This window comes from Anabrus simplex, chromosome 3, assembly GCF_040414725.1.
Source record: "Anabrus simplex isolate iqAnaSimp1 chromosome 3, ASM4041472v1, whole genome shotgun sequence".
NCBI classification, from domain to species: Eukaryota; Metazoa; Arthropoda; class Insecta; order Orthoptera; family Tettigoniidae; genus Anabrus; species Anabrus simplex.
In genome coordinates this window covers 136,550,727-136,565,368 of record NC_090267.1, presented here as the reverse complement: position 1 = coordinate 136,565,368, position 14,642 = coordinate 136,550,727, and the positions used below count along the sequence as shown (strand labels likewise).

Sequence of the window (14,642 nt, the reverse complement as noted above, 5' to 3'; positions counted from 1 at the left end):
TGTCCCTAACCATATTCCTAAACTTATTTCGCCAAAAGGAAAGCAGCATGTTGCAAAGGTTGTTTCAGCTGAAAGGGGTCAAACAGTGACAGTTGTGTGTTGCTTTTCTCCCAATGGCATTTTCATTCCTCCTGCCATCATCTTCCCCCGTAAGCGAATGAATGTTCAATTGTACGAAGACGCCCCAGAAGGGACAATGCCACTTATGTCAGACTCGGGGTACAAAAATACAGAACTCTTTCTCGACTGGTTAAAACACTTTGAACAATTTGTTAAACCAAGTGAAGAGATCCTCTCCTGCTTATTATGGACAACCATATCTTGCACTGTAGTTTGGATGCAGTTATTTTCTGTAGGGACAAGTTCATTTCACTAATCATACTCCCTCGACATGCTAGTCACATGCTGCAACCCCTTGACAAAGGATTTTTTGGACCCTTAAATCAGCTTTTTTAACTGAATGCGACAGGTGGATGTTCAATCACCCTGGAAGACCAATCACTCTGAAGGATCTTTCCTCTTTTTTTCCATTCTGCCTATGAAAGAGTGGCAACGCTTGAGAAAGCAAATCATTCTTTCAAGGCTACAGAGATTTATCCATACAACCCGGATGTTTTCTCTGCTTCATTTCAAACCTTCAGCCATTACGAGCCGCCCTCCTCTCTCAGAAGAACCTGAAGAAAACAGCGTCAATGCCGATATGCCTAATGCAGAAGATAAGGAAACAGTATCACCTTCAAATGTCCTCCCTCTTCCAAAAGCAACTCACGAAGAGAAGGGAAAGAGGAAAGGTAAAAAGTCTGAAGTTATGACGGAATCTCCATTTAAAAATGCGTTAATGGCTTCCACTTGTGAAAATTTAGATTTTATAATTCCACCTTTACAATACTGTAATTGTTTTTATTAAAAAGACTACATTAAATTACACTCGTGAAACATGTTTCGTCCTCTTATAGGACATCTTCAGTCACCATAACGTGCATACCAGTTGAGGACAGTATCTTCTGCCCAGAATGTGATGAAAAGAACTATTAACTAAAGACTGGATTCAATGTAAAGACAGTAAACAGTGGTGGCATGATGCCGGTTCTAGCTATGAGGGCGCTGGTGTGTTCAAACTTGACTCCTGTTAAGTGTGCACTCATAGAGGATCTACAGTGCATTCTTACAGGCATATGTCACCAAGAGCGCGCATTTATCATATTTTAAATTTTATATTACTTCTATGGTTCATGGTGTGGGTTACTGTAGTCACGTCCTAGTTCGTGAACCATGGCCAACGGCTGAGTGGCCTAGTAAATGGTCCTGAGAGTCAGGATACCAGTTGCTATGGAATGGGAGTGGGCATCTCGGACATATTCTGAGTCATGGCCCTTCTTGTGCTCAGGCGGCTAGGACTATACAATCCACTGGTGGTCCATAATCCGTTAGAGGAGAGATCCTTACTTGGACTATGTGTAAGTAGGGTAGCATCCTGCTTCATGAATTTACCAAGCTCAGAACATTTTAAGCAAGCCTCAGACCTAAGGGAGTAACGGAGTCCCACTCCCATTTGACAGGCGAGGGAATCCTTGCAAACAACAATGGCGAACGAAATGGAATTCGATGGGGAGCTATCAATATTAATGAGGCTTATGGAAGAAAGAAAGTAGAACTGGCTGAGTCAGCAAAGAGGATGCATCTGGATGTGCTAGGAGTAAGTGATATATGGGTAAGGGGAGATAATGAGGAAGAGGTAGGAGATTATAAAGTGTACTTGACGGGTGTTAGAAAGAGAAGGGCAGAGTATGGGGTAGGGCTCTTTATCAGGAATACCACTGCACACAACATAGTTTCTGTTAGGCACGTAAATGAGCGAATGATGTGGGTAGATTTGGCAGTTGGAGGAATTAGGACGAGAATTGTCTCAGTGTATTCACCATGTGAGGCTGCAGATGAGGAAGAAGTTGACAAGTATTATGAAGCATGGAGTGACATGGTGGTCAGGGTCAACAACAAGGATAGAATAGTGCTAATGGGCGATTTCACTGCGAGAGTTGGAAATAGAACTGAAGGATACGAAAGGGTGATTGGTAAATGTGGGGAAGATATGGAAGCTAATGGGAATGGGAAGCGTTTGCTGGACTTCTGTGCTAGTATGGGTTTAGCTGTTGCGAATACATTCTTCAAGCATAAGGCTGTTCACTGGTACACATGCGAGGCTAGGGGTACCAGATCCATAATAGACTATATCTTAACCGACTTCAAATTCAGGAAGTCTGTTAGGAATGTACAAGTTTTCCGGGGATTTTTCGATGATACAGACCCCTATCTGATGTGTAGTGAACTAAGTATCTCTAGGCCTAATATGGAGAAAGTGAAATCCGTCTGCAAACGAATAAGGGTAGAAAATCTCCAGGACGAGGAAATTAGACAGAAGTACATGGACATGATTAGCGAGAAGTTTCGAACAGTAGACAGTATGCAGGTTCAGGATATAGAAAGTGAATGGGTGGCATACAGGAATGCTATAGTAGAAACAGCAAGGGAATGCTTAGGAACAATTGTGTGTAAAGATAAGAAAAGGCGAACATCTTGGTGGAATGATGAAGTGAGAGCAGCTTAAAAGGAAGGCTTATCAGAAATGGCTCCAAACAAGGGCCGAGGCAGACAGGGATTTGTACGTAGATTAAAAAAAAAAACGAACCAAATAGCTGTTGAATCCAAAAAGAAGTCGTGGGAAGATTTTCGTAATAACCGGGAAAGGCTAGGTCAAACAGCAGGGAAACCTTTTTGGACAGTAATAAAGAATCTTAGGAACGGAGGGAAAAAGGAAATGAATATTGTTCTGAGTAATTCAGGTGAACTCCTAATAGATCCCAGGGAATCACTGGAGAGGTGGAGGGAATATTTTGAACAGCTTCTCAACGTAAAAAGGAAATCTTCCTGGTGGTGCTGTGAACAGCCAAGCTCATGGGGAGGAGGAAAATGGTGTTGGTGAAATTATGCTTTAGGAAGTGGAAAGGATGGTAAATAAACTCCATTGTCATAAAGCAGCAGGAATAAATGAAATTAGACCTGAAATGATGAAGTATAGTGGGAATAAAACCAAATCCCATGGCACTACAGCCCTTGCAGGACCTTGGCCTACCAAGCGACCGCTGCTCAGCCCGAAGGCCTGCAGATTACGAGGTATCGTGTGGTCAGCACGATGAATCCTCTAGGTCGTTATTCTTGGCTTTCTAGACCGGGGAGTATAGTGGGAATGCAGGGATGAAATGGTTTCATAGAGTAGTAATATTAGCATGGAGTGTTGGTAAGGTACCTTTAGATTGAACAAAAACAGTAATGGCACCTATCTATAAGCAGGTGAACGGGAAGGATTGCAACAACTATCGAGGTATCTCTTTGATTAGTGTACCAGGCTAGGTATTCACTGGCATCTTGGAAGGGAGGGTGCGATCAATAGTTGAGAGGAAGTTGGATGAAAACCAGTGTGGTTTCAGACCACAGAGGGGCTGACAGGATCAGATTTTCAGTATGCGCCAGATAATTGAAAAATGCTACAAGAGGAATAGGCAGTTGTGTTTATGTACCGTAGATCTAGATAAAGCATATGACAGGGTACCGAGGGAAAAGATGTTCGCCATACTGGGGGACTATGGAATTAAAGGTAGATTATTAAAATCAATCAAAGGCATTTATGTTGACAATTGGGCTTCAGTGAGAATTGATGGCAAAATGAGTTCTTGATTCAGGGTACTTGCAGGGGTGAGACAAGGCTGTAATCTTTCACCGTTGCTGTTCGTAGTTTACATGGATCATCTACTGAAAGGCATAAAATGGAAAGGAGGGATTCAGTTAGGTAGAAACGTAATAAGCAGTCTGGCCTATGCTGACGAATTTGTCTTAATGACAGATTGTCCTGAAAGCCTGCAGTCTAATATCTTGGAACCAGAAAATAGGTGCAATCAGTATGGTATGAAGTTTAGCCTTTTGAAGACTAAATTGATGTCAGTAGGTAAGAAATTCAACAGAATTGAATGTCAGATTGGTGGTACAAAGCTAGAACAGGTCGATAGTTTCAAGTATTTAGGTTGTGTGTTCTCCCAGGATGGTAATATAGTAAGTGAGATTGAATCAAGGTGTAGTGAAGCTAATGCAGTAAGCTTGCAGTTGCGATCAACAGTATGCAGTAAGAAGGAAGTCAGCTCCCAGACGAAATTATCTTTACATCGGTCTGTTTTCAGACCAACTTTGCTTTACGGGAATGAAAGCTGGGTGGACTTAGGATATCTTATTCATAAGTTAGAAATAACAGACACGAAAGTAGCAAGAATGATTGCTGGTATAAACAGGTGGGAACAATGGCAGGAGGCTACTCGAAATGAGGAGATAAAGGCTAAGTTAGGAATGAACTCGATGGATGACGCTGTACGCATAAACCAGCTTCAGTGGTGGGGTCATGTGAGATGAATGGAGGAGGATAGGTTACCTAAGAGAATAACGGACTCTGTTATGGAGGGTAAGAGAAGTTGAGGGAGACCAAGATGACGATGTTTAGACTCAGTTTCTAACGATTTAAAGGTAAGAGGTATAGAACTAAATGAGGCCATAGCACTAGTTGCAAATAGAGGATTGTGGCGACGGATAGTAAATTCACAGAGGCTTGCAGACTGAACGTTGAAAGGCATAACAGTCTTTAATGATAATGTATGTATGTATGTATGTATGTATGTATGTATGTATTTATTTATTTATTTATTATTTCTAGCAATAAAAGTGATACTAAGAGGTGTTAGGAAGAAAAAGAAATGGTTCGATGGGGCATGTCAAGATGCAGTTTATGAAGTGACAATATGGCATAGTAAGTGGCTGCAGTCTAATAAATATGTAGATGTTGAGGAACTACACAGAGAAAAACAGAAAGAATATAGTAAATTCATTCGTAGAAAGAAAAAAAATGTCTGAGACAACAAATAGAATCAATCCAAGATGACTACAGAAACAGGAACATCCCCAAGATGTATGGAACTGTTAACACAGTTAAAAAAGGATTTCAACAAAGATCGAGTCTTATGAGAGATGAGTTTGGGAATTTAATTGCTGATCAAGACAAATTATTAAATTACTGTAAGCAATACTTGGATTCCTTGCTGAACTGTGATGATCTAGAAATCTGTATTGGTGAACCATCTAGCTCTCCATCAGAAGAAAAATACCAGAGCCATCATATCAAGAGGTATTACAAAGTATTATACGTTTAAAAAACAATAAAGCTTCAGGTAGTGACAACATTACTGCTGATCTTATTAAATACACTGGAGAAAGATTACATACATAAATATATAAGATCATTCTAAGGATACGGCACGATGAAGTTTTTCCAAAAGAATGGCAGGAATCACTTATTGTCCCAATTCATAAAGGAGGTTTAAGGAAGAACTTCAAAATTATCGTGGCATATCTCTTGTAAACACAGCCTACAAAATTCTATCTTTTATTCTTTTACAGCGTTTAAAACCATTTGCTGAAAATGTTATTAGGGACTATCATAACGGTTTTCGTAGTGACAGATCTACTACAGACAACATATGTGCAATTAAGACTATCAATGATAAGGTGTGGGAACACGAGTTGGTTCATTATCTCTTTCTAGGTTTCTTCAAGGCATATGATTCAATCCATAGAGAAGAGCTGCAGAACATCATGATGGAGTTTGGCTTTCCCATAAAATTAATTAACATGTGCAAACTGTGTATGGATGGTAATGTTAGCTGTGTTTTGCTCAAGGGCAGAATAAAAATGGTCTGAGGCAAGGGGATGCACTATCTCCTCTTCTAATCAACATTGCACTGGAGAAGATTATCGTGAAATTAGCTCTTGTACCTGCTGGCATCATATTGGGGAGACAACATTGCAATGATATTGTTCTTATAGGCCACAATGAATTAGATATTAGGCAGTTATTTGTGGAACTAGAGGAAACGGCAGCAAAAATTGGCTTACGGGTAATTTATAAAAAGACACATTACATGGTTGTACAGAGACCAAATCATGAAGAGGTTGACAGATTGCCTTTGAAGATTGGGAAGTATATATTTAAAAGAGTAGATGAGTTTAAATTCCTTGGTGTATTAATCAATGAGTAAAACAGAAGGCAACATGAACACCAAGCTACAATTAAGAATGCAAATAAGGCATTTTACTCTATAAGCCCTATATTAGGCTTCAAGTTTTTAACAAGGGATGCAAAAATAATGATCTACAATACAATCATTCAACCGGTACTTCTGTATGGTTCCAAGACATGGAGTATAGCCAAGAAAGAGCAGCAGCAGTTGCAAGGCTTTGAGAATAAAGTTTTTAGAAAAATATTTGGCCCATGGTTCAATCCTATCTCCCAAAGCTAGCAGAAAATATCTAATTATGAGATTTACACCCTCTCTCAACAACACACTATAATGGGTGTGATAGAATCCAACAGACTGTGTTGGGCTGGACATATACTGAGGATGCTGGATAACAGAGCACCAGTAGATCTTTATAAAGGATCTCTTAATGGGAAAAGACCTTCAGGAAGACCCTGAAGTACCTGGAAGAAGGAGATCAATAAGATGATATTATTATTATTATTATTATTATTATTATTATTATTATTATTATTATTATTATTATTATTATTATTATTATTATTTTAATAATAATAATAATAATAATAATAATAATAATAATAATAATAATAATAATAATAATATACTTTAATATACTTACCAGTGTTTCTGGCATAAACTGTAATACAGGTCCAGTGTTATCCCCTCCACACTGAACAACAAACTGCAAAAAACGACACACAAAATGTGTCTGTTGTGAAACTTCACCATCACGGCTAGCAATCACTGAGAAGGTATGGAAAAGTTCACTCATAGCAGACTTGAGAGGCTCACGAACTTGCTGAGGTTTGCTTGACTGGTTGGTAACAGAACCAGAGTTTGGAGTGGCAGATCCAAACACCAAATCAGCTGCATCAGTGCTTTCTCCAACACCTGAATTGAGTCGCATCAGCTTTCCAGAGGGGCAAATGCCTTCCAAATCCTAATGGAAGAAATTGTAATTAGATAGAACTAATTTTAATTTTCCTTTTTTAATCACCTTATATCTTCATATTAATTCCAATTCTAACAAGGATTTTAAGTCATAATAAGAAAACTTGGCTACCTATTCCCTACACAAAACCCCTGTTGTGTTCCACTTTGTTAATATTGCTACCTGATAACTCATGTTTTGTAAGTGAGCAGCTATATTGATTTCTCTAAAAGATAAAGCCTCGCAACCTGTAAACAACAAAATCTGCATGCAAAATATTCGAGCTTCTTATTTAATGCTTATTTTTTATTTTTCTGAAGATACTATACTTTAGCATTCTAAATTATTTAAAGGAAAAGTATTACCACCTACTGCTCTGCACACTGTTTTGATATTTTACAGTTAACTTTTCAATTTAAGTTGTGCAATTACATAAGCGCAATCACATTACATACTATTATTCTGGCAAACATTTAAGTTGAAAACAAATGAAAATCTGCTGATCTACACAATGGTTACTAACAAAATAGAATTCAAGTGAAGTACATAAAATGGTGAACATGCAGCCCAGCAGGGTGTTAAAAAATTATTTTTAAATTTAAATCTGCTTTTTTCCTTCAATTTTACATTTTTACCAATTATTTGATGTTATTTTCAGACAGATTTGTGCTTCATTGTTTACTTTTTGCTACTTGTTTAATGTCGCACTAACACATTGAAGGTTTTCGGCAATGGAGGGATGGGAAAGGGATAGGATTGGGAAGATAGTGGCCATGGTCTTAATTAACGTGTGAAAATGGGAAACTACGGAAAACCATCCTCCGGGTTGCCAATGGTCAGATTCAAGCCCACTATTTCCCGAATGCAAGCTCAGTCATTCATTGTTTAAGTACCTCAGATGAATAAAGAAGAATCACTCTAAATACTGTGTTTTAACAATATTGTAAGTTGGGGTATGATATATTAAAACATATTTTTAAACCAGTTTTTCTATCTCATGACTTAAGTCTGTTTCTAAACTAGTTCATCTTCAGTCACATTTATAGCTTCCTTATTTCAGTGCTTATACAAAAACACGACCTTGGACACTTTGTTTACACCAAGTCTGTTTCTTAATTTTGAATGAACACCACCAAACATAGAAAACACACGTTCTACACCAGCGGATGATAATCTAGCTGTTAAGAGTTGTGTAACTTTGTCTATTACCACCTTGGATTAGATGATATAAGAATAGAGCAAATAAAGAAATTTGGACCAACAACACTGAAACGGCTTGTGGAACTCTTTAATAACTGCTTAAGGCATAACAAGATTCCAAAAATATGGAGGAAAACTAAGGTAATTGCTATCTTGAAACCTGGGAAAGAACCTTCAGGTCCAAAAAGTCACCGGCCCATTTCATTATTATGCCACATTTATAAGATATTTGAAAGGCTGCTATTGAACCGTTTATCACCAAAGATTGACAATTTACTTATACCTGAACAGGCAGGCTTCAGACCCCAGAGAAATTGTACAGCAAAAATAACTCACTTAACACAACACATAGAGGATGGGTTTGAGAAGGGCCAGATCACTGGAGTGGTGTTTATTGATCTCTCATCAGTTTATGATACAGTCCAACACCGCATAATGCTTCACAAGATCTACAGCTTGACCATGGACTTTGGTTTCACAAGAATAATTGCCATCTTATTGCACAACCGAAGATTCTATGTTGAATTCCAAGTAAGTCATAGCCATTGGACGGCCTAAAGGGAGTGTACTGTCACCAATACTCTTCAACATTTATACAAATGATCAGTCCAGACTATTTGCAGCAGAACAAAATTTTGCAGCCTGTTTATTGCATAACAGAATTTTGCAACATGTTTATCTAAGTGCAATTTCTGTTTTTCACTAATTTGGACAGCAAAGAGACAAAGCTGACTTTGCTTGATTTTCATGGATGGTCTCTCAGTGGATAGCTGATTCATAATTAATGCTCTCTTTTGTTTCGATGGTAAAGGTGAAACTACTGGAGCTGTCTCTGAATTTTGATCTTCATTGCCAGATGCTCCATTCTCACTTTTTCTTTATTATCTTTTGTGCTATTATATTTCTGAATATGCAACTTCATTCTAGCAACTAATCCCTATATTTATAAACCACGAGATTTGCACGTAGCTTTCATGCCTTTTCTGCTTGCAATGGGAAGTTTTATAAATTCTCCTCATAGTGGATCAAGTTTTTGGCCTGGATTACTCTTTTAGGTTAAAAGCATATTACTTGCTATACTTTTACAAGTACAACAATATATATATATATATATATATATATAAAATAAGAGTTTAGTCTGTACATTGTTCAGAATTTAAAAAGGATGGTATTTCTGTATCAGTCATGTCCACAGTAACAAGGAAATGGACTTTTTAATTTTCCGTAATTTCTGTCTGTGTGTATGTATGTACACGCATCACGAGAAAATGGTTGAAGAGAATTTAATGAAAATCGGTATGCAAAGTCGGGGAATAAGTCGCTACAATCTAGGCCATAAATAATTGTATTCACGCTTAATGAAATGGTAATTTAGGGGAAGGCCTAAAATTTAATTCTCAAATATTTATGTCATTACTGGTCTATCTTAATGAAAATTGATAGGTGCAGTTGGGGAATAAGTTGGTACAATCTACGCCATAAATAACTGTATTCAGGCTGAGAAAAATTGTAGTTTAGGGGAAGGCCTAAAATTTAATTCTCAAATATTTATGTTATTAGTGGTCCTATCTTGATGAAAATCGGAATGCAAAGTTGGGGAATAAGTCGCTACAATCTAGGCCATAAATAATTTTACTCACGCCTCAAATTTAATTAAAAAATATTTATGTTATTAGTGGTCGTATAGATGTTGATTCCCATAGGGAATCTGAAATATTTGTCCCGAATGAGTAAATTTATAATACCAATATAAATGGTCCTTTATTGGACATTATAAATTTTCCAGGTAACTCATTACTGGCTTGCCAGCGTTTTGCTCTCGTGTGCTAGATTGGGCTCATCAGTTGGTACCTAGCACACCTACCAAGACGCTGGCTAGTGCATACCGTGGAGGCCACTGCATAGGCTAGTTGGAGCCACCGGCAGTGCCAATACACTATGAGAAAATTTGTCTGTTTACCGAAAATTGATGCCTGCTTGGCTATCAGATGAGATGTTGATTCCCATAGGGAATCTGAATTATTTGTCCCGAATGAGTAAATTTATAATACCAATATAAATGGTTCGTTATTGGACATTATAAATTTTCCAGCTAACTCATTCCTGGTTGCCAGCGTTTCACCCCCGTGTGCTAGGCTGGGCTCATCAGTTAGTACGTAGCATACCTACCAAGACACTGGCTAGTGCATACCGTGGAGTCCACAACGTAGGCTAATTGTAGCCACTGACAGTGCCAATGCACTATGAGAGACTTTGTCTCATTATCAAAAATTGATGCCTGCTTGGCCATCAGATGATATAGATGTTGATTCCCATATGGAATCTGAAATATTCATTCCGTCTCGGTAGGTGTGCTAGGTACCAACTGATGAGCCTAGCCTAGCACACTGGGGTGAAACGCTGGCAACCAGGAGCGAGTTAGCTGGAAAATTTATAAAGTCCAATAATGGACCATTTATATTGGTATTATAAATTTACTTATTCGGAACAAATATTTCAGATTCCCTATGGGAATCAACATCCATATCATCTGATGGCCAAGCAGGCTCAATTTTTGATAATGAGACAAAGTCTCTCATAATGCATTGGCATTGCAGGTGGCTACAATTAGCCTACGCAGTGGCCTCCACGGTATGCACTAGCCAGCGCCTTGGTAGGTGTGCTAGGTTCCAACTGATGAGCCCAGCCTAGCACACGGGGGCAAAACGCTGGCAACCAGGAATGAGTTACCTGGAAAATTTATAATGTCCAGTAATGGACCATTTATATTGGTATTATAAATTTACTCATTCAACATGGTATGGCTGTTGGTGAATGGGCGAGTTGGCCGTGCGCGTAGAGGCGCGCGGCTGTGAAGCTTGCATCCGGGAGATAGTAGGTTCGAATCCCACTATCGGCAGCCCTGAAAATGGTTTTCCGTGGTTTCCCATTTTCACACCAGGCAAATGCTGGGGCTGTACCTTAATTAAGGCCACGGCCGCTTCCTTCCAACTCCTAGGCCTTTCCTATCCCATTTCCATACTCATTTGGAACAAATATTTTAGATTCCCTATGGGAATCAACATCTATATCATCGAGGAGGAATGTCGAAGACACGAAGAGGAAACTCGCCAGAGAAAGAAGCTACGTCTAACACTGCCATGTCCCCCACCTTCCATCGGATGCAACATGTGTGGCCAAATGTTTTATGCAATAATTGGTCTGATAAGCAATGAGCGCCACCTTCATCGTGTGGACTAAGGTATATGGAACTGCAGGTGAGAGTTGGAAATTGAACTGAAGGATACGAAAGGGTGATTCATAAATGTGGGGAAGATACGGAAGCCAATAGGAATGTGAAGCATTTGCAGGACATCTGCGCTCATTTGGGATTAGCAGTTACAAATACATTCTTCAAGAATAAGGTTTATGCCTACACATGGGAGGGTAGGGACACCAGATCCATAGTAGCCTATCGTATTTACGTGTTAATCCCCGCCGCCTAATAATCCCTGCATGCTAATTTTAGGAAGACTCAGTTTGAAAAAAATGAAATGAACTAAAATTCCTTCCATCGAAAGAGTAACATAGGCATAAACGAACATTTCATATCACTCCACGAGGTTCACATAGTATTTACGCAAATATGAACATGTAAATTTATGGATATAGCTGCTTTGCCTGACATATTTGAGATGATATAAATACATTATCACTGTTATAAAATATATTTCATTAATCTGAACTTGCAATAGGCTCGATTCCCTGTAGATTGTAAGATTCGTTGTCTCTTGCATCACTAGGATCCTCTCCCAAATTACTTACAAATTCATCACACTCCATGTCTAAGATACTTTTCACATGCTTTTTTTACATGGATATTAACATGACCAGTGGTGGATAATTCTTTTCGTGCAATGTAAATACTTGAAAAAGACACACGGCGAACACAGATTTTAGTTCTGCGATAAGGTAAAACCTTGTTAATTCTAAGTCATCAGGACGGAAAAATCGGACTTCGAATTATGTGATTTTGAATTAACCGCCAACTCGTACTTCAGAAATGCCAACCCTTGCAGCGTCACAAGATATTCTAAGATCCGCAACTGCATGCAATTAACATTAATTCACAGTTTAAACCTTTCAATTACCATGGAAAAGAACTATTTCCAAAATGTATCCAACAAGGTGCATTTACAGTATTCAAATAATGCACTTGGATAACTCACTGGCAAACATAACCTCATGCAACGAAAGAAAAAAAAAGAAAACAAATTATTCAAAGACGAGGAGAAGTCTATACTGGCTCCTCTGTGCGTGTACTGTACTTTATTCATTGGATTACTATATTGTATGCATTTTAGATGCCTTGTACTTGCATGGAAAGTACTGATGCCCTTAAAACATCATGGCATATCGAACATTCCTACGACGAGGGGAGGAAGTAGGAAGTCTCTCGCTTATGTCTGTATTGCAACACAGGACAGTAACTCGATCACTGTACGATTTCCCGCCATGGCACTTCCCTTGTAATTAAGAAATAACAATCCTTGTCATGTCACAAAGTATTCTAAGACCCATTAACTCATGCAATCACCTTGATTCACAGTTTAAACCTTTCAAATAGAATGGAAATAATATTTTCCTAAATGTATCCAACAAGGTGGATTTACATTATCCAAATAATGCACTTGGATAAGTCACTCACAAAAATAACCTCATGCAACGAAAGAGAAAACACGATTCAAAGACGAGGACAAATTATGCTTGCTGCCCAGTGCAAGTGAGTTATTACTTGGATTACTATACTGTTTGCATTTTTAGATGACTTGTACTTGCACGGAAAGTACCCGACGCCCTTAAAATATTGTGGCTTATCGAACTTTCTGTGACGGGGGAGGAAGTCTTTCGCTTCCATCTGCATTGCAACACAGTACAGTGACCCCATCTCCTTTTAAAAAGTCTGTTTGGGCTAGGCATAAGGAAGCATTGCAGTTTCATTTGCATTGACAACATTGTCTGTTGCGTATGACTTTATTATTATTATGAGCCATATTTTTTCGCCAACTGTCGGCATCACCAGTTTTCACAGATTCTGCTTCTCCGCACACTGCCTGTTACGTGATACCAAAATGCCGAATACAAAAGAATTGCGATTTCACTCGAACTTAGCAACTATGAAACACACTGTCGACACACCAAAGTGAGTGAAAGTGCGGAAGCTACCGTTACCCCTGCATGTTCTAGAAGACGCATTCTATCGTGACATGGAGAAATTCTGAATTTAAATTACTCTGTAAAATACTATTTATTAAAATGTAAAGGTAGTTTAAAATTAAAAGTCTAAATTGTTTTCCTTTTAAATATAACATATGGGGACAGTTTTCTTCCATCTGCGGATACACAAAGCATAACAGTACACCCAATATCGAAAACTAGGTGAGCCATGAGCATGTTGCCTACCTTGACACAAATAAAATCCGCACCCCAATTTCGTGCCTCAAATTTTTTTTTAAAATGCGGGGATTATTTGCGTAAATACGATATATCATAACCAATTTTCAGTTCAGGAAATCTGTCAGGAATGTGAGGGTATTCGGGGATTTTATGATTATACAGACCACTATCTGATATGCAGTGAGCTAAGTATCTCTGGGCCTAGAATAGAGAAAATGATTTTAGACTGATAAGGGTAGAAAATCTCCAAAACGAGGAAGTTAGATAGAAGCACATGGATATGATTAGTGAAAAGTTTCAAACAGTGGACGACAGTAAGCAGGTTCAGTATATAGAAGGAGAATGGGTGGCATACAGGGATGCTGTAGTAGCAACAGAAAGAGAATGTCTAGGAACAACTGTGTGTAAGGATAGGAATAGGCAAACACCTCAGTGGAATGATAAAGCGAGAGCAGCTGGTAAACGTAAAAAGAAGGCGTATCAGAAATGGCTCCAAACAAGGACTAATGCAGACAGGGAATTGTATGTAAAAGAAAGAAACAAAGCGAAAAAAAAATAGTTAAATCATAAAGAAGTCGTGGGAAGATTTTGGTAATAATCAGGAAAGGCTAGGTCAAGCAGGAAGGAAACTTTTCTGAACAGTAATAAAGAATCTTAGGAAGGGAGGCAAGAAGGCAATGAATAGTGTTTTGGGTAAATCAGGTAAACTCATAATAGATCCCGAGAATCCCTGGACAAGTGGAAGGAATATTTCGAAAATCTTCTCAACAGAAAAGGATATCTACCTTGTGACGTCGCAAACAACCAAGCTCATGTAGAGGAGAACAATGATGTTTGTGAAATTACACATGATGAAGAGGAAAAGATGGTAAATAAACTCCATTGTCATAAAGCAGCAGGAACAGATGATTTCAGACCTGAAATGGTGAAGTATAGTGGGA

The 14,642-nt window shown here is 38.5% G+C and overlaps 1 protein-coding gene across 1 annotated transcript in view; it reads right to left on the bottom strand.

Moving 5' to 3' along the window:
- MED24 (mediator complex subunit 24) overlaps window positions 1–14,642 on the bottom strand; it is a 359,234-nt gene that overhangs the window by 27,903 nt on the left and 316,689 nt on the right. Inside the window, exon 19 of the mRNA XM_067142734.2 lies at window positions 6,754–7,074. Coding sequence (XP_066998835.1) covers window positions 6,754–7,074 — 321 coding nt within the window. The remainder of the gene's footprint in view (window positions 1–6,753; window positions 7,075–14,642) is intronic.